Source organism: Eublepharis macularius, chromosome 18, assembly GCF_028583425.1.
Source record: "Eublepharis macularius isolate TG4126 chromosome 18, MPM_Emac_v1.0, whole genome shotgun sequence".
Taxonomy (NCBI): domain Eukaryota; kingdom Metazoa; phylum Chordata; class Lepidosauria; order Squamata; family Eublepharidae; genus Eublepharis; species Eublepharis macularius.
In genome coordinates, this window is record NC_072807.1 from 26,899,774 (window position 1) to 26,922,181 (window position 22,408).

Sequence of the window (22,408 nt, forward strand, 5' to 3'; positions counted from 1 at the left end):
TCACTTAAGGAAGTCGCCGCACCAGCCATGGGCGTGCCCTGGTACTTTGCTGGGGCCACGTCTAGTACGCGCTGCTAATGACTGAGCACCCTGAAAACCTATTTCTGCTTCGAGCCTTTCAACAAATACTCTGACAGAAATAGGCAAAAACACAGGATGGGAACTTCCAAGCCCATAAGTACTGTTTTCTTGATTCATATATACTCAACAGCAGTAAAAGAAAGATAACCAATGTATTATAAGCACATTCACATAGCTGTAACAGTATAAAAGGGAAGGGACCCAACACCGCATGTGTGGAAAAGATATTTAATTGTAAATAGAAAAAGTAGGCCAGAGTACAGTTTTAAGGGCAATTATTTTGTATAGGTAATCTAGATGATTTGTAAAGTTATACATTTTCATAAAAGCACTGAAACATAGACACAGCAAAGCACAAATCAAAGACAAGGTATATGCTGAAATAAAGGAGCTGCACAGTAGTTCCAAGTGTAATGCAATACAGCACTCAATCTTTAAGGCAGTATGGTCTAAGTAAAAGTCTAGAAGCCACAAATATGTCTGAATTTTATTTCCTGGTTCTGTCCCTACAGCAGAATGAGGCGGCAAAGCCCTGAGGAAGTAAAATGGGCTATACCACTTGAGACTACTTCGGGATGGGGAGATCACGTTTCTGAATATTCCCATGTAAAACATGTCCTGCAAGTAGAAAAGAGAGGGAGAGGGGCAGAACAGTTCTCCTTGATGCACTAATGTTCTTAATGAAGACAGGTGTTTTTTTTTTAAAAAAACACATGGGGGGAGGGAGCATTCAAAATGACAATTCTCACCTGCAGTCTCAAGTGGTACCAGTCCCCTACCACCTCATTCTGGGGTATATGTAGACAATGCCTGAGTTGTAGGGCCCTTGGTACGCCACTTAACATGTGTTCCCCTTAAACCCAATTTAGGTACAAATGCTTACTTACCTACCTAATTCCCAGGGATGTGCTAAAGATGAGGGTTCCATTCCTTAAAAAAAAAACCCAGACGCTTATTTCCAATAATCAGTCAGGAACGCTAAACATGTAAGAGCATTTAGGGCTGCTATTACAATGCTTTAAAAAAAAGGTCAACTCTACACTAGAAATGCTAAGTATAATGCCTTTGATTACTGCACAAACACAAACATTATCATAGCAGTCAGAAACAACTGCAGGTGACAACAATGTCAACCCAGAACTTTTTTTTAAAAGGTGATTTTAAATGCAGAAATCTGCTTCTCAAACTCACAATGAGGGCAATCTTCATTTTCGTTTGCTGTGTGAAAAAATCAACAAAGAGACTATTTCGGTTAAGTGCTGCATAGGGACAACAGGCACGCAAGGAACAGGATGCCACACACTCTGTGGCGTCCTAAACTCCCATTAACCGCTCAGTAGCCTTGTGCTACCCCTCTGCGATGTAAGCGCTGCTATCCAATGGCCATAAGGTTCTCTTCTGTGAACCCCACCGAAACGAATGAGAGCCAAAATGACCGGAGCACTAAGTAGCACATGAACATGGATGGAAGCGTCGTCATGCAGTCCCTGTTTTAACTGAATGCAAGCCAATCAAGAGCCCATTTCAGCAAGGGGTCTACAGTCCTCTAGGGGGACCCCTAGTTAATCACCTGTTTGCCCACCATGCCGCTTCCACGCCCAGCAGGCCTCCGCCATTCCACGCATGCTACTCAGTCTTGTGTTGCAGGCAGGGAAATTCATTTGTGACCAATCAGAAAGAATCCAGAACTACGTACAAATAGCCGTTTACTCACTCTCTTCTGTAAGAGATTTCCTTTGGGGAACCCCCGTCCCTATTTCCCCTCCCAAGACAGTGGCCTATATCCTTTGAGGGTTCACCACTTCTGCCTTATTTATAACGCTGTAAAGCAAACAGGCCACCAAATTGTGGCATGTCTGGCATTGCTTGTCAGCCATGGAGGGAATATGGCAGGAAAGGATAGGTTAAGCTAGAAACCTACTGAGAACAGCTCCACATTTTGATCTTTACTTGCAGGACCTTGAGCCAAGTTAAATGAAGACACACTGGAAACATGCTCCCAGTTGTCAAACTCTCAAATAATTAATATATTACAGGAATACTGGTTTTGGTTTACTTTTTTTTCCTGTCAACATACATTCTTTGAAGAAATGCCACTCCCAGTTTAAAAATAAAAAACTGTCCATTGGCTTCCCCTCCCCGTGACCTATAGGCTAAACATTTTTATCATAATTTCCCCCCCACACACACTCTTTCCTGAAAAATGCTTATGTAAGATGTGTATAGAAATTATAAAAAACATGCAGCATATGTACAAACTGAAACATTTAAAAAATATCAGCTTCATATACATGTCAATCTACTTGAATATATCAGAAATTAAATATAAAAAATTACAGTTTTTCTTAAAAAAAAAAAACCACAACACACAAAACATGGTTTTCAGAGGTTGAGGACAACTACTTAAAGCTGTACAAAAAGTTCCCATCAGAAAATGCGTTTTCTCGGCGGCTTGCTAGCTTTCGGGATTGGTTCTGTCACATAATTCATTTTCACACTGTCAGTTTAAATCAACAATTATTACCCTTAAAACTGCTCTGTATTTCAGCAATTTTGTACTAAAATCAAAAAAGTCACAAAAATGTTGGCTTGGCATGTTTGTGGATCCCTTCAAAAAGATTGAGCAACTAATTTTGGAACTGTAAAAAAAAAACTATTTACAGTATTTTTTTAAAATATTTTTGCACAAAATGTCTAAATTTGAGTTTGTTTTTTTTTATGATACAAGAAAATTTCATCAGAGCTCATGGCTTTTTAAGTCCAGTTTCACACCTGTAGCATCTTCTCTAGTCTGTAATTCCTGGGTCTGTGCCTATTACAGCAGACAAATCCAGACTGTGCTGCGGTTTTTAACTGGCGTTATTGCTCCCTTCAAACAGCTTCTTTGTTAGTCTGAAGGCGGGTCATTGCCTCCAACTTCTGCCTATAGGCCTCTGCCTCCTGCTCTTTCTTTAGTAGCTGCTGGCGATACTTCTGCGCCTCCCGATTGGCCTCATCCAGCTGTTTTTGTAAAGTTTCTCTTTCCTGTTAAAAAAACCAGAAAGATCTTGTCAAACATTTAACAGTAAAAATAAACCCATGGGCTGAGTTGACCATTTTTGCTAGAATCTAAGTTAGAGGATTTCCCAGGTCTGGTAAGGGGACTTATGGCCAGCGTCATAGTTACAGTGGGAATTTAGAAGGACAAGGAAGTGGGAGCAAGCTCCTCCTTCTCTGCCACTTTTTTTTGTCAAATGTATTGCCTTTTGTATTGTAGCACCATCCTGTGAGCGATTTAGGAACAAACCCCCGTGAAACAGCTGTTTACAGTCTTAATCAGATTAAGCCTGAGTGCCTGCATTGAAATTTGGTTTTCCTACTCTCACCAATCCGTGTAAGTAAGTATACTGGAAACAAAGCAGCAAGGACAGTAAATATCGCTTGAAAGATTGGGTCACAGGTATCCAAGAGATCACAATTTAGACAAACAATTTAGATTTATTTCCCTCTCTATTTTATTGCATTTTGTAAACCACAGCCTTACATCAAAGTGCTGGGAAAAAACCCCACCAAACTGACTTGGGCAGACAAGTGTCGTTCAAAGGTTTGTGGTGTAGACACAATAGTCAGGCTGCTTGATTTAACAAAACCTGGTAAACGGATCTTGGAATACACACTCTGTGGAGTCCTAAACTCCCATGAGCCGCTCAGTAGCCTTGCGCTGCCCCTCCGCGAGGTAAGAGCTGCTATCCAATGGCCGTTAGAGGAGCTGTGGCTCCTCTGCCTGAGTCGTCATCCCCTTGTCATCGGAACAAATGAGCTGCTTGCTGTCAAGGTCTGATGCAGCATGTTATCATGAACAGGCGTGATCCTCTTTGCTTATGATTTGCAGGCCAAGGAAACAAGCAGGGGGGGGACTGGAGTCTGGGACGTGCGTAGGGCCCCTATTCTCATATCTTGGTGCCTCTAGCTAGCTCCCTCCCCACTACAGGGCTTGACTCCCACACACAAAAAACTGGAGAGGACTTGACCTGCGTCATCTGTTCCCTGTGCCTTCCTATAAGACCCTATGGGAACAAACTCATCCACCGCACCACACCCAGCTATCCAGGCCATGGTTTCTTATCGAAATACTTCTTGCTTAGTAATTACTGGTACTACAGTATTCTCTGTCTTGAGCAGTGTAAGGAAATATAGTACACATGGCTTTGACTGGAGACAGCCACTAGAAGCAGAGTGACAGCTGCACAGCTAATAGAATGGGAGGAAAGATGGGGGGAGCCGAGAAATGGCAACATCTTGGAAGGTTAATGGGAGAGAGGCAACGGGCCAGTGGGCTGCCTCTGTAGGAAGTGGGCACTGTACCTTCACGCAAGGCATGGCAGAGGGAAAAGAAAGGATTGTTGAAAAAGCCCTACTGCTTTCTGGCTGAAAGACGTCAGGTTGGACTCTGCTCCCAACAGTGGCAAAAATATTTCCCGTTCCTGTTACAATCACTATATAGTACCATGATCAAAACGTTACTGCGAGGATGGCTATTGCCATCTGCTAGGATCTTTGGTAATTTGCTCACATTTCTGTTCTCCTTTCTACCTGAGATTCTTATTTAAAGTTATTTTTCCAAAGGACATTCATCTTTAAATGACATTTGTGTAGCTTTTCTTTTTAAACAAACAAGATGTCTTTTAATTCATTCAGCAAGTCAACTGCTACCTAGCCTTCCTAGATAATTTTTTCTTTTGGATGACAGAAAAAAAGAGAATGGGTCCTTAGTAAAGGAAGATACTTGAGTTCAAAGCAACAGACGTGTCCTCCATCCTATAAGGTATCCTGGATTTTTTTTTAATCCAATAGATCAGATCATGAGATTCAGTCATTTTACATGATGCAAAAGGCAGCATTGCTACCTTATTAAAAATAATTGCCTTGGAAGCAGCTTTGTTTTGATCCTTACCCGAGCCAAAATTCTCTGCCTTATTTAAAAGTACTCCATGCTTTTATGAATAAGCGAATTTCAGTCTGGGTTTCCACTTCAATCACTGAATAAAAGGTACTGAGGAAGTTCAGCCGCAAACACAGCTTTGTTGAAACGAGGCGGCAAAAATAATGACAACGATCAACACACACACACACCCTCTATTATATCAGCTCTTTTTGTCCCTTACAGTGTGAGCCTAACCATACTTACTGGGAAGTAAGGCTCACCGATATTTTGTGAAATTCCTTCCAGTTTAGGATTGCAACCTAACTAGCAAATTACTGCACAATATTAGAGATCCTTTACTTTCCCCGTTCTCCAATTCTATGGATTTGTAGGGGAGGGGAGGGGTGTTCCCTTCTTCCAAACCCCTATCCTGTTAGAACTTTTCACACCACCCAATTGAAGCTACACTTTAAAACTCCAAACTGTAACAATCTGGGTATTTAAGAGTGCAGTCCTAAGCAGAGTTACATGCTTCTATGGCTGTTGAAATCAATGGGTTTACAAGGGTGTAACTGTGTTTAGTAAGATCACTGCTGATCAGGTAGTACCTCTAACAACCCCAAAGGGTTCCACCTCTCAAGTCCGCCCTCTCTCTTGCTGCCCATTAGGCCTGGGACTCCCCCTCTGAATAAATAAGTGCATGAACAACTTCCGTGCTTTCGTACCCTTCCTCAGTGCCCATATTTTCCATCAAGCTTTTGGCTTAATCTCTTCGTCTACCTGTATAACAGAAACAGAGCTCACTTTGCTCACAATTATCTCTAGTTGTCTTTGCTTCTCCCTCCCATCTCCATATATTGTCTTTCCCACCATCAAAATACAGATTGACACACACTTCTGTTATTGTCTAAATAATACTAAAACCAGTAAGTCATTTATCTCACAGGGAAGATGGATTCGCATTTGGAATCAGAAGGCAATTAATTATGTTAAATTGAGGATGCCCTGTAAGAATAGCGAGCTTTGCGCAAGAGGAAACAGCCTTACTCTTGTCTAAATCTAGGTATGCTCTGTACCCACGGAGTACTCAAAGTTTCAATTAAAATCTCAATTTACAGCTGACTTTTTGGTGTCTGACTAAATCTTGTTATTGAAAATTTGCTATAAAGGACAATACAAAGAAAATTCAGAGAGATTTTTTTGTGTGCAAACAGAACCTTGTTTATATTGACGAAACTTGTTTGTTTCTATTTTATCTAAATAAACAAAATGTCCACTAAAAAAATCTGTACTAAAGGTCATGCCTGTGAAGGCTTACAAAAAAAACATTTTAAGAGAAGTCACTGAAGAAAGATGATAGCTAAACATTTACTGGATCAACATACTGTTTCTTCCCATACTGTATTCTAGGCACAAAGTAGTAATTTTAAAAATTACTTAATAGGTCTGTGGCTTGGAGTCCAAATGAGAATGAAATTAAAAGGAAAGTTCCTGATACAAGAGCATATATGTGCTCGAGAATGCCTAAATTTTAAGAAACCTCTTTAAACACTGAATGAATACAATACCCATTTTTAAGACAACCCACAGCAAACTATGCCTGGTGGTTAAAATATGTTATCTTTGGGCAAAATCGTAATTTAAGAAATGCAAATTGTTTTTTTCCCAAAAGAAATTCTTTTTTACTTAGCTCCCCCAATAATACTGAGTCTCAGGACAGTGCTGCGGATATTCTTTCATAATTTCTCAATGATCAAAGCGCATGGAACATTCAGAACAGACACACAACTTAAAACAAATCTATGTCCATTCCTTATTTGGCAGCAGCACAACCCCCCCCCCATATAAAGAAAGAAGAAAATAAATATTCACTTGGGGGGTGGGGGGAAGGAATAAAGTCTTTCACAGTTAGCAGATTCCTTACTTCTATTTCCGCAGACTCCATCCGATTTTCAACTATCTCAATGCATTGCCTCTTGACTGGTGGTTCTTCGCTGATCACTGTTTCTTCAGCAATGTCTGTTGCTGGTACTGTAAGTACTTTAATAAAGATAAGTTTCTATCAAAAATATGAAGATCGTGCTTCCAAGTACATAATGTATGCAAATGAAAAACTTGTATAGAAGGCAGAGAAAACTCACATGCTAGAGGAGAGTGGCAGGAGAAAGGGACACACAATCTTGGCTAGTATTAAACCTTCACCAAATCAAGTTGTTGCAAAGTACGGAAGAAGTGTTGAAAATAACAGGAGCCAAACTTTTATAAACATATTTCCCTGAAACTATACTCTACTTCCACAGTGCTTGTTCAGCCAAAAGGAATTGGTCTGGATCTTAGTAAGTACCTACATTTGTCAGCCTTAGCAACACCGTGATTCCTGGACACAAGTAGGGGAAAATGTTCATACATTCATTCAGAGTGGAACAAGACATTTGTGAGAGAAACAAAAGGTTCCCAACCCTGTATAGTTTGTAATCCTACTGTAGGGGATAAAACATACCTTGCAGGAGAGAATTTGCCAATCATGCCCTTACGCAAATAAGTGGCATAAGGACACACCCTTGCTACATCAGAAAAACTAATCAATCTCTGTGAACTATGCAAAAAGCCTCCCAGTGTCTGTCTGTGTGTTTACCCCTTTACCCTCTTCCTTATTCAGGACTTCCGGAGACAAAGGTATCCCTGAAAAGAACATTCCAAGACAGGACACTGGGTTCACTGCATGGAAATTCAGATGTGGTCAGGACTGTTTCCCAAAATTAGAACCTTTCTCTAAACAAACAAGGGATTCCATACTGTTTTCAGTCTCACACCCTTGTTCCTGAATTTGGTCAATCTCAAATTAACTCTGTCAGTCTATCAATTCCACCTGCCTGGCATTTACAAAAACCTTTTATTGTTTACATGATCACTTATCCCGGGTTGACAGAGAAGTGAGCGAAGAGCCTACTTGCCCAGGATTCTCTTACAACTCAACCTGATTCATACCTTGAGTGTGCAAAAGGGTACAGGTCAAACTTACGCTCAACAATTGTAATACCAGCATAACAGATCTTAGTTTAGTTAATTTATTAATAAATAACAGTATCTTTAAGCAATGGAAAGAAATGTGATGGCACAGGAGTGCAGAACTCTTCCCTCCTAGCCTGGAATGTCAGATACATGCTAGCTGCCACCATAACAACTTTTCTTTCTTTCTAACCTATCGGTATTCTTCATTCAATTTTTTTCATAAGGCATTTTTGGGCTGTAGAAAGTACTGAATAAGTCTCTCTAAATTAAAAAAAAAAGATTTGAAGTTCTCATTTCACCACTTGTTCCAACTCACCTTGTTGGCCATCAGGCATGGTCACAATAATAGGCTGACCCATTCCACTGGTCGGAATGGAATGGAGGTTTCCGAGCTGAATGCCGTCTGTTACTATGGTAATCACCTGCTGACCTCCAGAGCTGACAACTTGCTGAATTGCACCATCCACTGATTCTGCAGTCACTACTTCCTCTGTAGCCACAACTGTTTAAAAAAGTATACAATCGATCAGGATGTTTATCATCAAGTCTGCATTTGGAAAAAGAGGTACCCAGCACTTCCAGAAACTGATTTGTGTGTGCTTTGTGTTACTTTCCTACAGACACAGTACTGGTTTGCACAGCAGAGCGCACTACCACAGCAATTCAAACACAAGGCACAGCTAACTGTTCAAAATCTGTGATTATACTACCAAAGCGAGGTTAAAAGTAACTAATGGTTCAGAAGGGGGGAAAAAAGCAAGTAAAACTTTTGTCAGTTTGAAAGTCTGGTATATTTCATATAAATTATGTAGTATTTCTTGCTTTGTTTAAATATATCATGTTTAATATTTATGCCTTCTTTCATATTTCTGCAATTCTAGCCCTATTACATTGTTTATTAGATGTTTCATCCTATTGATTTAATTGACTTTCATTATGTAATCATTATGTAATCTCAGTGAGAAAGGTAAAAAATAAGTTACATAAAGGAACAAACAAAGCTGTAATTTTATACCCAGTTTACATGTAAATGTCTGACGTAAGGCAAACCGGATGTTGCCAGCCGCGCCCCCCCCCCCCCCCGAATCATGGACTCTGTTGCCTGTGCCTGTCTCCTGCCTTCTGAATTATGGACTCTGTTATCTGTGCCTGCTCTTTGCCTCCCTGGATTATGGACTCTCTCTCTCTCTCTCGCCCTGAGACCCGTGGCATGCCTTATGCTGGCCATGAACTGTACCTTGGGCCCAGATCCTGGCAGCTAGCAACGACATGCAAGCAGGAAGAAGTCTCTGTGAAACGGACTAGGCACCCCCTGGCCCGCTTCCACCGGGAAGCCACCGCAGAACAGTCCTGGGTCCGCCTCAATACCCAGAGCAGCATGCCAGCGAGCCCACAGACAGCCATGTTCTCAGGCAACAAGCAGTTACTACAGACGGTTCTCCCTGAGTCCACTATTTCACTGCAAGGCTCCTGTCATGTCCAAAGCTATGCCTTGCCCTGATAGATTGCTTGCAACAGCCCAGGGACGGGAGCGACGTGCCAACTGTACAGGGCGGACAATGGACACTTATCAATATGCCCATCGAACACTGACATTCCAAGCCGATCGCATCAAGAAAAAACTAGCTGCCTGTCAAATTCAATCAACCCACCCTGCACTTCTTCCCTTCCTTTTGTCCAGTCCCAAGGGTGTCACTATCACACAATTAGACTCTAAAGTGGCCCATAAAAGTCATAATACTGGCCCATCATATCCTTTGTTAAAAACATCCTGGGAACCAGTCCAGAGCAGGCAGAAGGGCCCCCACCTCAGGACACATTTCGGCTATTTAAGCAGGCTCAGCCTGATGCTCGGTGCTTGGCGCCATGCCCAGTGCCCAGCGCCATGCTCAGCCAGGCGCTGCGCCCCATCCCCAACCTCGCTGCTGGAATCTCTGCTTCTCGGCGTGATCAGGTACGTATTGCCACTCTGCCATCGATCTCAAGTGGGAACCTGCTAATGCAAATGTCTCTGTAACTCTTTCCAACCTTTATTTCTGAGTTCTTGTATGTCTGCTGTATGTAAGTGCTATGTCAGACATATGCAACACTTTAGTAAACATTATTTATTTGAATATTAGCCTCCTCTTTCTTGTCTGAGAAATCTGAAAGACTGACTGGTATACATTGGTTAAAGATCCGTGCTAGCTCAAGCCGAACTGTGTACTAATTTCCCCTATAAAAATAGCAGTTCTGGTAACACAGATCTAATAGAATATACAGAAACATTGACTTCGCTGACTGCTTAGGTATTAAAAATAGTGAAAAGAACCTCAATAGTACAAGAAGATACCCTGAGATCTGCAAATCCTACATTTTTAACGCTTCTGCCTCTGAAACCCAGATAGGAAATCTGTCTCATAACTGCAGGCAGTATGCCAGAATAGCACCAGCGAACGCACAGAAAGGAGGGAATGCTGGCTTATGGCAGATTCCCCAAACAGGAAGAGGAATCCTCAGTGGAATTATTATTACTTTTATTATTTATTATATTTATATCCTGCCCTCCCTGCAAGTGGGCTCAGGGCGCGTTACAACAGAAGATAAAATATACAAGATAAAATCACAATAAATTAACACAGCTTTCTAATAAAACACCTGCTCACTGTATAAAAACCATATAACATCTGACGGAGGTGGAAGTATGGCTTAACCATGTGTGGTCGCTCATATGTGGGGGGTAGATTGTCAATACCCCCTACAGACATAGAGGAGACCGGGAGAGAGGCTCATTTGGAGGAAACCCTGATGGCCTCAACCATACGCCTGGCAGAACATCTCCATCTTACAGGCCTGCCTGAAGGAGACAAGATCTTGGCGGGCCCGGATGTCCTCAGACAAAGAGTTCCACCAGGTCGGGGCCAGGACTGAAAAGGCCCTGGCCCTGGTTGAGGCAAATTGAGCCTCTCTGGGGTCAGGGACCACCAGTAGGTGCTTACCAGCTGATCTCAGCACCCTCTGGGGAGTATATGGGAAGAGACGGTCCCTCAGGTATGGAAAATATCTATTAGGAAAATATCTATGCTTGCAAACTAAAAGGTAGCCTGAGTATGCACTCAGTACAGTAAAAAAAATTATGCCAAGAAATTGAGGAAGTAATCTTTCTAATAATGTTAGAAGAGTCTACTTTTTCTGGTAAAAGGACTGATTGGCTGAGGAATCCTGTAACTAATTCCAACATCATAAAAATTTCTGTTAAGGAATTTTTTGCAGTTTTCCCCCTAAATTTGCCCTGACCTGGATAGCCCAGGTAAGACTGATCTCATCAGATCTCAGAAGCTAAGCAGGGTTGGTCTTAGTTAGTAATTGGATGGGAGACCGTCAACAGGATTACAGAATACAGGCAATGGCAAACCACCAGGGCCGGATCTAGGGGGAGCGGGGGGGTCGCTTGCCCCAGGCGCTGCCAAACAAAGGGCGCCGAAGCGGCTGCTGGCTGGGAGCATGTGCTCCTGGCCCTCCAGCAGCTGCGCAGGCGGTTGTGCGGGAGAGCTGGGAGGCCACCCATGCCATGCTGGGCACCTGCCACACTGATGGGGCAGTCGGCTTGCCACACGCTCCTGGCCCTCCAGTGGCAGCGTGTGGGGACAAGGGCGCCACTGGATTTGGATTGCCCCGGGTGCTGGCAACCCAAGATATGGCTCTGCAAACCACCTCTGTTACTCTCTTGCCATGAAAACCCCACCTGGGGTCGCCGTAAGTCAGCCACCCCCTAAATTTAAACAGCTACTGTCTGGTCTAATTATAAGTAAATAAATAATGTATTCGCTATTTTAATTATACTAAAGGGTTCAAATTTTACTGGGCCCTTAGAAGTCCTAATAAAACTCAGCAATGAAGTTTTCCAGGCCTCTGGGAACATATTAAGCCCTGTAAAGAAACATGAGGTAGACTCCACACTTGAGTTCTCTAGGTTTTTAAAGAAAAAATACTATCAAAAGTCCATGAAACAATGAATCACGAAAAGCATCATGCAACAGAATCAATTCAAGCATTCAAATTTATATTCAAGTAATGGTAACATCAGGAGCTTTGAAGTATAAAAAATAGGACAGATGCCTGAAGGCTTTCTATCAGAAACAGTAGAGCATGATTTATGTCAGAAATACCAGACACAAAGCTTTCATCTTTGCCATCAATTACAATCCTGTTTACAATGATATTTCCATTCAAACAATCTTTGCAATTATTGTCTTCTGAGGATTTCCTCATCATTGGGACTGTTGTAAGAATCATGTTAAAACTGGTCACAATTTTATGCAGGAGAATTAATTACACCGACTGATCCATAAAACCCTTTCAAAATTTAAAAATAACATCTACTGTCTTCAGCCTTTTCACTCTGAGCAACTGGGGTTGCAGAAAGATAAAAAGCCTTGAACCCTAAGAATCTCAGCAAGCACCTTTTCTCTACCAAGGTAAAATAACAGCACCTCTGTGATGGCACCGTTTTTGTACCATGTTCTAACAGCAAGGTTTTACAGACAGGCAATCCAAGGCCAGGCCCAAAAGGTATAAAAGCTCCTCTTCCCATAGAAGTCCACTATAATCTCAGCCTACACACTTCTCCAGATGAACTGTTGCACATGCTTCTTTACTGAGCAGCCCAAATTAACCATGAGTGTGGGAGCTGTAATTTATTTAGGGGCTTTTTTATTATGTGTTTTATTTTTAAATGGTTATCAGGCCTGAGTGTTGGGAGGGGGGCACAGAATGAAGGAACTAATAAATAGGATTAGTGATTGTGCAGTAGGAATGGCTTCAAAGGACACAAAGTTCCTTCTGCTCGGTTTTCCTGCGTTTTACAAATAGGGTGTCTTTATACTGTACTGACAATTATACTTCTGTGGCACAAGCACCACCTAGAAAAAGCAGAACCATTAGCTTAGAGTTTGGGGGCATAATCAAAATCCTAGCTTTCCTTCTCACAGAATTGTTTCGGTTTTTCTTACATTAACAGATACATACCTATCCACAGATGTAAAAATTTCTGACAGTACATTCCAGAGGGGTAGGTATGTTTCTCTGTTGCAGCAAAAAACAATTCATAGGACACCTTAAAGACTTAACATCTTTATTTGGCATAAACTCTCATGGACTACAGCCCACTTCGCAGAAAAATGTTATGCCATAATAAAACTGTTACTCTTTAAGGTGCCATAATTCAAGCTGCCAATTTTAATGGCAAAATATAGGCAAAAATAAGACACTTAATAAGCATTCATAAATAACTGGTACAGAAAGCGGATTCTAGTACCATGCTTTTCATCTTTCAAAAAAAATTATTAATATCTTTCCCACAATTGCTTGTCCCAAAATTCTAAAACAGCAAATATTTTTAAAGCCAACTTAAAATGAGGAAAGGATGCCCATCTGTCTCCTGTTGCACAAAAGGGAAAGCTGATATCTAATCCCATTTCTTTAAGAAAAAAAATGCAGTTTTACAATAAGCATGCTCTCTCAATGGTTCTTCAGACGGACTTTTGTCCTTCTCTCATCGCTGGTAGTGAGTGACAATGGAATTCACTGTTGATGCGATTTGAAGAGAAACCAGAGTGTAGCAATGTTGACTTAAAGGAATGGGTTTACAAAGAGGATACCCTAACTGATAAATTTTTGATCAGTAAAACAAAATTTGTTCCATGGTATAAAACCATCAAAAAAGACCATACTAGTGCGCATTATCTGACTGATATCACAGTCTATAAGCTCAGGGTAGCATTTACGTCATTACGCTTCCAGTCTATGCCAACTGAGATGCTACTTGGGCGATTCCAAAAAAAACCCCATCGATCAGCGGATATGTATCTGTGGAACCTCAACTGAGGATTTACCACACTATGTTTTAAACTGCCCCTTATACCAGGAACCAAGGGGAAAAATTCTCACAAGTATTTTATCTGGTCTCCATCTTCTGTCTGATTTTGAGAAACTAAATTTTATACTTTCAGATACAGACCCTTTTATTTCGAACAGGATGGCCCTCTACGCCCCGGCTGCTAGGAAAATAAGGGCAAATGTGGCAACCAGGAGAGAAAACACCTGATATAGATTGTTGTCTTATAAGCTGCTAGAAACCATTTGGTTTTAATGTTAACTTTTACATTTTAGGTAAAACGCATTTTATAGTAATCTTATTCATATGCTATTGATGCCATTCATTAATGGCAGCTAACAAGACAAGTTGCTCCTACTTTGTTTGGGGGTTTGATGCTCTCCTATGGGTTTGCACAAGCCACAAGGAGACAAAAAGGGATCTTGTGAAGGAAAACCAAACAGCTTGACAAACCAGGTTGATGGGGCATGGTAACCAAATTGCTTTGCAAGAAACTACAGCGACTGCTAAATTACCGAATCTCAAAATGGAAGGAAAAGCTACTGTCTTCCATTTCTAACTAGGCTTGATTCCTTGTTCTCTTGGATATGGAGACCTAATCCATTTTTGGAGATAATACCAAGGTTTTACATGGTGGGTGAAAAGACTTCAGTTCAATAAAATACAGAACTAAAAAATTTAGCTTATATCTAAATATGGCATTGGCTTACATTACATAAACACTCAGAACTGCAATGAGAATTTATTATGTATCATTTTCTTGTGTGTTTTCTGAAAATAAACATGAATGTATCTTCTAGCAAGCAGGAGTGCGGACATAATGTTATCTGCTTTGCTTACCTGGTGTGTCTGATGAGTTGGATAGTGGAGCTGAAGCTTCTGCTAAGGCAGCCAAAGTTGCCAATACTGAAGTTGAGGAATTACCAAATTGGACAGCAGATACCCCTGTGTCATCTACAAAGAGAAAAAAAAGTAAGTCAGTTCACAAACTACACAGAAATGTAAGAAAATACATTTATTCAAGTTTAATGTGCAAAAAAAAGAGTCTTGTCATGCTTGACAGGCCCTGCAATTGCACACACTCAGGTTCTACATAAGCAGGCCTCCCCTCCATTTTAACAGCAACTCTGGGGTCCACGTCCCTCTGCATGTGTGAAGCTGTAACCTTCACTTAAATCGGTGGGGAAGCACCTATAAGCAGGAATGCTCTAAACATCATTAGAGCTTCTCAAGTCTGCAAGAAAGATGCAACCCACACTACAGCTCCAAAGCCAAGCTTTTATGAAATTTTTAATCACTGTAAACTTCTGTTTTAAAAAAACCTGTTGTTTCAAGAATAAAAATACTAATAATTTCCAAGAGACAAGAAAAGAACGATGCACTTGCTGTAACCTTACCATCACCTTTATTCCCAATCGTTTTTCCTAATACTGTGAAACTCAAATCATTTGCAACGCTCTGTGCATCTGAATACCTGTTGCACGTGATGTATTGGCAGAAGATACCAGACCTGTTAGGTTTACCACCCCGCCAGGTCCAATGATGAACTGCGGTGTTGCTGTGTGTATCGTCACAGTGTCGGGACTTTCTGGGTTGGTGTTGATTTGGTTCTGCATTGCAATCTACAGAAGCACAAAAGGCAATAATCAGATTTCCATACAGTCACCAGGAAAAACGTGTTTTTAAAAAACAAAAGCGTTTGCGGCAGATAAAGGAGACATTTGGAAATTATGCTGGAACTGAATCGCAAGGATTGCAACAGGAATGCAGTTAAGTGCTGTGTGAAACCACAGTTGTAATTCTACTCTCATTTAACAGCAGCAGAGCAACGCAACCACCGAGTTAATAGACATCGGTGTAAAAAAAAGATCCAGGATCCTTGGATACTATGTAAAAACCATTTAAGCAAGCCTATTTAATCACAAAAAAGAATTAAAAACAGCAGTTCTCATATTCACATCTGGAATACGCTCAAGCCTATATAAAAACACAAAAAGCCCCAAACCAAAATATCACAGCTAATTTAAGTCCAACAATCCTGTCGCTTGATTACCAGCAAAGGGGAAAAAACAATGCTGTTACAGAAGAGCAGTAGAGGATTGTTCCTTCGTTTGATTTGTAGGTTGCAATAAATGTCTGTTATGTCAATAAACCACGATCTTATCCCTGAGACCACAATACAGCTTGATGGGTACTTCACCCATAAAAGTCAGGAGAACAGACTTCTCCCCATCAGCTCATTAAATCCCTGCCTGAGAAACCTATGTCTTTTATTCAACCTACTCCTCGTAAATAACTATTATTACTACTCGTAATAATACCTAAGAGTGCAGTGGGCTGCCAGTCTCAAAAGCAGCACAACCAGGCTGTCCATAGATAAGTAAGGAGTTTTACTTGGGAGACTCCCTGGGTATGCTGAGAAATATGGGGGAGGGGAGGGAACACCCAAACCAACTTGGTAAAGTCAGAATACAATCCAGGATGAACAGAAAACTGAGAGTTAATTAAAAGAGGAAACGCAGAGGGAGATGGGGAAATTGGCCTGTTCAAGCTCCTGGGAGTTTTTAGAATCCTGCAGAGGAACAGGTAGGTGAATTTCCATATCATTATTCCCTCCTATCCTTGGTTTGTTCCTTCTAAGTGCAAACATGATGGTCGCACACCTATAGCACTACCCACAGACAAGATAAGATTTCCCTGGTATGCTGGGAAATATGACTTTATCAATTAAAAAGGAGAGGAGAAAAGCCAAAGTTTCATTGAGGAGGACTGAGCATGCTGTAGGAGGTACACTTTGCTGAGGGAAGCTGAGCATAATTATACAGAGGGGTCTCAGGGAACCTATGGTATTTTTGAGGGGGAAATTTTAGTACAGGGAAAAACACTGCCAGTGATTTATTCCTTCTATGATTTCCCCTGGATTCTGAACATCCAGAATTTCTGTTTGTTACACAGAGGCCTACAGACAGAGCCAAGGGGAAGGGAGCGTGCAGGGCCCAGAAAAAGAGACAATGGAACAGACAACGAGAGTCAACAGCATAGAAAAGGTGGTCCAAGAAAGGTTTCGCTGAAGAGATTTTTTTTTAGTTACCTGCAATATTTCTGCTAAGTCTTCATAGCCGTTGTCTACAGCAATATCCAACGCCGTTTTGCAAAATTTACTTTGCGTGTGGACATCAGCTCCGTATTTTATTAAGAGTTCCACTACTTCCTGATGATTGTGTTCTGTAGCCCAATGAAGCGCTGTCATCTTCAGCATGTCCTTTGCATTTACATCGGCGCCATGCTACAATAAAAAATATGACCAAGGACTAGATCAAAACTGCATCAGGATTTTTAAGTACTAAAGGTGCAGCCAATGGAGCAGTGATTTCCATTCCTGCTGCCTTCTATTTCCCTTTTCATAAGCCACAGTGGCAGTCACAAACAGGAAGTGTTTCATTTTCAAATAGAAAAATTAAGAACTCTCATTTTAGCTGCCAGTGCCAAAAGAGAATTTATCTGGGGAAAAACAGAGCATCCAGTTAACTAAAACACACCATGTAAAGCAATATTGCCCATGTTTAGACAAACACATTTGAGGGTTCACATGGCACCAATCTCCCCCTTCCTAGCTGCATCCCCCAAGTTGCGTCAGGTGATTCTTTGACCATCTGGCCTCATGGCTGGAGAAGTCTCAGCATGCACATGAGCCCCTTTGGAGCCCCGCCAATTTTTAAAAATGGTTTTTTTATAGATACTACTGGTCAAAACGAAATTATTCTCATGTTGACTGGAAATTAAGGAGCATTTCAATTTTAACTGCAAGCTACTGTTGGAGAAATGTTTTTACCTTAAGTAAAACTTCTACTATGCTTGCATGGCCTTCGGAAGCAGCCATATGCAATGGAGTTCTGTCCACTTTGGTCCTGGCATCCCGACTGACGCCTGCTCGAAGTAACACTTCAGTGGTTGAGTAATGCCCGTACTGTGCTGCTAGATGAAGCGGAGATGTTCCCAACTGAAACACGATGGACAAGTTAACAAGAATCCATGGAAACTGCTTGCTTTTCTTCCATCTCTTTATAAGTCCTGATTGCACAGAACATGTGCACCCGTTTTTTCTGTCATTTTATAACACTGAATAATGTCACACTTTCCTTTGAGTGCCACAAAATAATATGTATTATTTATTTATTACATTACATTTGTAGACCGCCCTCCCCGTCAGACGGGGAGAATGTACAAATGTTTTAATGTGTGCCTTCCTACAAATTTCAGTTACCTGGCGGAAATTCTGGAGGCACAGGGCTGTTTTCACATCAAGCTATTTTCAATACTCTCAACTTTGGGCTTCATAACCTTTTCCTTTGCTCTTCACTGAAAGTTAGAAAGGGGTCATCTTTTCCAAATAGTCCCTACCACTCCAGAATCCATTAAGATCCTCAATTAACATAATAAGGCAAACAGCAGAAACACTTCTTATAATTTTTTTGCTGCTTTTTGTTTTGAATGAATTATAACTGCCAGTAAGGAAAGCCTTGGACTTGTAGTAAAAAAAAATGGATGTTGGGACCAGACACACAACACAATTGCCATGATGATGAAGCTGTAATGTCTTAGTTGGCGTGACCTGGATGGCTTGAGCTAGCCTGTTCTCTCAGGTCTCAGGAGCTAATCAGAGTCGCCCCAGGTCGGTACATGGATGGGAGACCACCAAGGAAGTCTAAGGGTGCCATGCAACAGTAGGCAAACAACCTCTGTTCATCACTCATGAATCTGCCCGATACTGAATCAGACCCTTGGTTCATCAAAGCTCATTAGTGTCTACCCAGGGGGGCTGCAGCTCTTCAGAGCTTCAGGCAGAGGTTTTTCCCATTACCTACAGCCCAGTCGTTTTAACTAGAGATGCTGGGGATTGAACCTGGAACCTTCTGCATGCCAAGCAAATGTTCTAACACTGAGCGACAGCCTCTCTCCTGCCTTATAACAACAACAACAACAGCAACATTCAATTTACATACCGTTCTTCAGGGCAACTTAACACCCACTCAGAGCGGTTTACAAAGTATGTTACTATTATCTAGGGCTCATTTCGAGGAGGAACGCACAGGAACGCAGTTCCGGCAGTTCCCTAAAGAGGTCACATGTCAGATGTCCCTGCCCACCTGACTCTCAGCCATTTTGGGCCAATTTCAGCCTGGATTGGGGCCGAAACAGCCCAGATCAGGCCTCTGACAGGTGGCGGATCACTCTCCCACTCAGCAGTGGCCCGATCCTGACCATTTTGGGCTCCTTTTTGGCCATTTTCAGCCCCTTTTTGCCATTTTGGGCCCAATTTCAGCCTTGAATGGCCAGGATTGGGTCCAAAACAGCCAGGATAGGTGATGTCAGGGGATGTGGCATACGCAAATCAGTTATGCCAATGACACACTTGCGGTGATGTCAAGGGGCGTGGCATATGCTAATGAATTATGCTAATGAGTTCCTCCTGCTCTTTTTCTATGAAATGACCCGTTATTATCCCCACAGCAAAACACCCTGTGAGGTGGGTGGGGCTGAGAGAGCTCCAAGAAGCTGTGACTGACCCAAGGTCACCCAGCTGGCTTCATGTGGAGGAGTTCTCCAGATCAGAGTCCTGCCGTTCCTACCCATTACACCAAACTGGCTCTTGAAACTCCTATGGGGTCTCCATAAGCCAGCTGCAACCTGATGGTACTTTCTACCACCAATTTCTTATTAACATTGATTATATCAAATTCTATCAGAAAAAATTACAAATGATAACAGTTATAACTAATAGTGCAATCCTAAACAGATTTATGCCCTTCTAAATCCACTGGAGTCAATGGACTTACTAAGGTGCTCCTCTGCTTAGGTTTGTCCTGTAAAGAACGGCTGTGTTTGGCATATCCGGGACGACAATAATAAAATTTGGATTCAAAATGCAGAGGTTCATCATCTAAAGAAACTGAACTTTTAAAAAAGGTTTCTAGATCATACGCTTTCAATGATCAACTTAGAATATGTGAACAATGACAAAAACCTGGGAAGAATTACTCTTAGGAACATGACACGTGCAGACTTTCTTTTTAAACATACACCATATATATCACTTACTACATATGGGATTAATTCAGCAAATTTTCCCCAAAGAGTATTTAAAAACAAAAAACATGTAATTTAAACAATGAGAGGAAGTTTCTGTTACCCAGTCTGTGGTAAAAGGTGCTCCATTGGCCATCAAAATCCGAACTTCATCATCCTGCCCAGCTCGTGCAGCTTCTAAAAGCTTCTTTCCCAAATCTACTAGGGACATCTAATAAAATAATTTAGGCAGAGAATAATGAGGACAATTCAATATGGCATTCTGAAATGAGCAACTATTCTAAAACTTAGTATTTGCCAGATTTTATACTAAATTCTTCAAAAATGAGGTAACTTGCAATTTAAGTACACACACTTCATGGCCAGTTTCTGTATGGAATTCTGGACAACATGCAACGGCCAAAACATACAATCAGTCTGAAGACAGAAGTCACTGCAAGGTGAACAGAATGGGAAGCCCTAAACAATTCCACCTTCCTCTTCAGTTTTTTTTCCACACAGACTTAGCAAATTCTCTCTTTAAGTCTTTTAACCAACGAAGACCTACTGTGACGTCTTGTAGAATGTGCAATTTCTCTGTCTCTGAACTTCTTAGCAGATTGGGTGTGTGTGTGTGTGTTAAAATGCCACAGTATAATAACCTTTTGAGATACTTTTCAAGTATCATTGTATTTAAAGATGCCCCTCTATCTAAAAGGCTGTGCTTAGTAGTTTGTTTTAACTAAATACTGGCTGCAACCTTAGGAACAACTTTTCTGGGAGTAAGCCTCAATGGATATGGGTCTTACTTCTAAGTAGACCTCCTTAGAATTGCTCCATTTGTTGCATAAGCCCAGGTTAAGATACCAGGCGCACATACTTAGCTACTGTTTCTATGTAAATTTATTCTGCTGCTTTCCTCCTTCCCTGTTCTCTCAGATGAAAACCCCCCTCCCATGTGCTACCCCACACATCCATGATGGAGGCAAAGCATTACAGCACAGACAGGCCCCTTATTCTTGGCCAGCCACATCAAAAGAATGGGGAAGCCAAAGCTTAGCCTTCTCAAAGATCTTGAGGGCACTCATAGCACTGCCAACTTGTATATAAATTTCAGACTTCAAAGCTGAACTACTATAATGGAGTTCAACTTGGACTGTCTGGAAACTTAAGCAGAAGAATGTAGTGATAGGTTGCCAGGAATGCATTATAGAAATGCTCCAGCATCTTTATCAGCTTCTCTTGACTTCCAAGCACAAATCTGATTTTACCTATACAGTCTTATGTGGTTTGGATCCTTGACATTGGATCGGAAATATTTCACATTCTGACAAATCCCATCACAATCACTAAAGCCAAGAATGTCACTGAGACCACGTACTAAGCTCAAAGCAAGGAAACAGTGAGGTATTATGGACCTTCATTCCCACAGAGTGCCTTTCAAAACAGCGCAAGATATTTTTGTTTGAGCTGGATTTTGGTGACTGGGGTAACAGATGTGCACATTCAGTATACGTCGTTTTAAAACTTTTTTTGAATATGTAGATACGTTTAAAACTTGTAACCCTCCCTGAACTCTGTTTATTTACTTCATGTATGTGCCACTTTTCTCTGCAATAGGTACCCAAATTTGCTTAACATTATTCACCTACATTTTATCCTCACACCAACCCTGTGAGGTAGGTTTGGTTAGGAGCTTCCATGGCACACTAGGTATTAGAATCTGGGTCTCCTATATCCCATCTGACATTTTAACCACTGCGCCACACTGGCTCTCTAGAGTGGGAATGGGTTCGAAATTCAAATAAAAACATTTCACTTAGGAATTCAGCCTTTGGGCTTAGTTCCTGTTCCCACAGTAGCTAATAGTTAATCTCTGGTTTTGCCATTGAACAATCAGAGATTAAACTTCTGATTTGACTTTACTGGAGATAAAAATAACATTTATGGAGCCATCTAGTGGGGAAAACTACTTTGCCACACAATATTCCACAGTGACATAATATTAGCAACATAGCAAGAAAAGGTTTTTTTAAAATACTAAACTCACAAAAAGGTTGATGGAATAGTATGCATAAATTCAAACCCATCAGCTATCTTTAATACATTCACATATTCAGGCACAACTGGGACAAAATAATTTTGCCAGTCTGAAGCTATCTAGAGCTGGAACTGGATGGGGGCTCCAGTATCAGCGCTGCAACCACCCGACAGGGCTAGAGGGTGAGGCTGCAGCCCCACGTGAGAATGCGAAAGGGACGCAAGGTGTATCTACAGCGCCCAAGCAAGGCCGATGGCTAGTGTGGCTGTAGGCTGGGCTTTCTCTGGGTGGCAGAAGTGGATGGCAAGCTGGCAACGCTGCAGCTTCAAGTCCTGACAGGCCCGAAATCAAAGCCGTCCCTCCGCAGCCCAACAGTGGCCTGAATGGCTCAAGCCACAAAGATTCTGGAGTAAAGTGGGTCACAAGGGGG

General features: G+C 41.5%; 1 protein-coding gene across 3 annotated transcripts in view; it reads right to left on the reverse strand.

Moving 5' to 3' along the window:
• Nucleotides 1-295: 295 nt before the first annotated feature.
• Nucleotides 296-22,408, reverse strand: part of GABPB1 (GA binding protein transcription factor subunit beta 1) — a 30,316-nt gene continuing 8,203 nt past the window's right edge. For 2 of the 3 annotated variants that reach the window (XM_055002586.1, XM_055002587.1), the window contains exons 2-9: nt 20,062-20,169; nt 17,704-17,871; nt 16,963-17,157; nt 15,346-15,493; nt 14,712-14,825; nt 8,313-8,498; nt 6,909-7,024; nt 296-3,105 (exon numbers count right to left, since the gene is read on the reverse strand). In XM_055002586.1, the coding sequence (XP_054858561.1) occupies nt 2,953-3,105; nt 6,909-7,024; nt 8,313-8,498; nt 14,712-14,825; nt 15,346-15,493; nt 16,963-17,157; nt 17,704-17,871; nt 20,062-20,169 (1,188 nt within the window). In that variant the 3' untranslated portion in view covers nt 296-2,952. The remainder of the gene's footprint in view (nt 3,106-6,908; nt 7,025-8,312; nt 8,499-14,711; nt 14,826-15,345; nt 15,494-16,962; nt 17,158-17,703; nt 17,872-20,061; nt 20,170-22,408) is intronic. The other variant, XM_055002588.1, reaches the window with a different exon arrangement.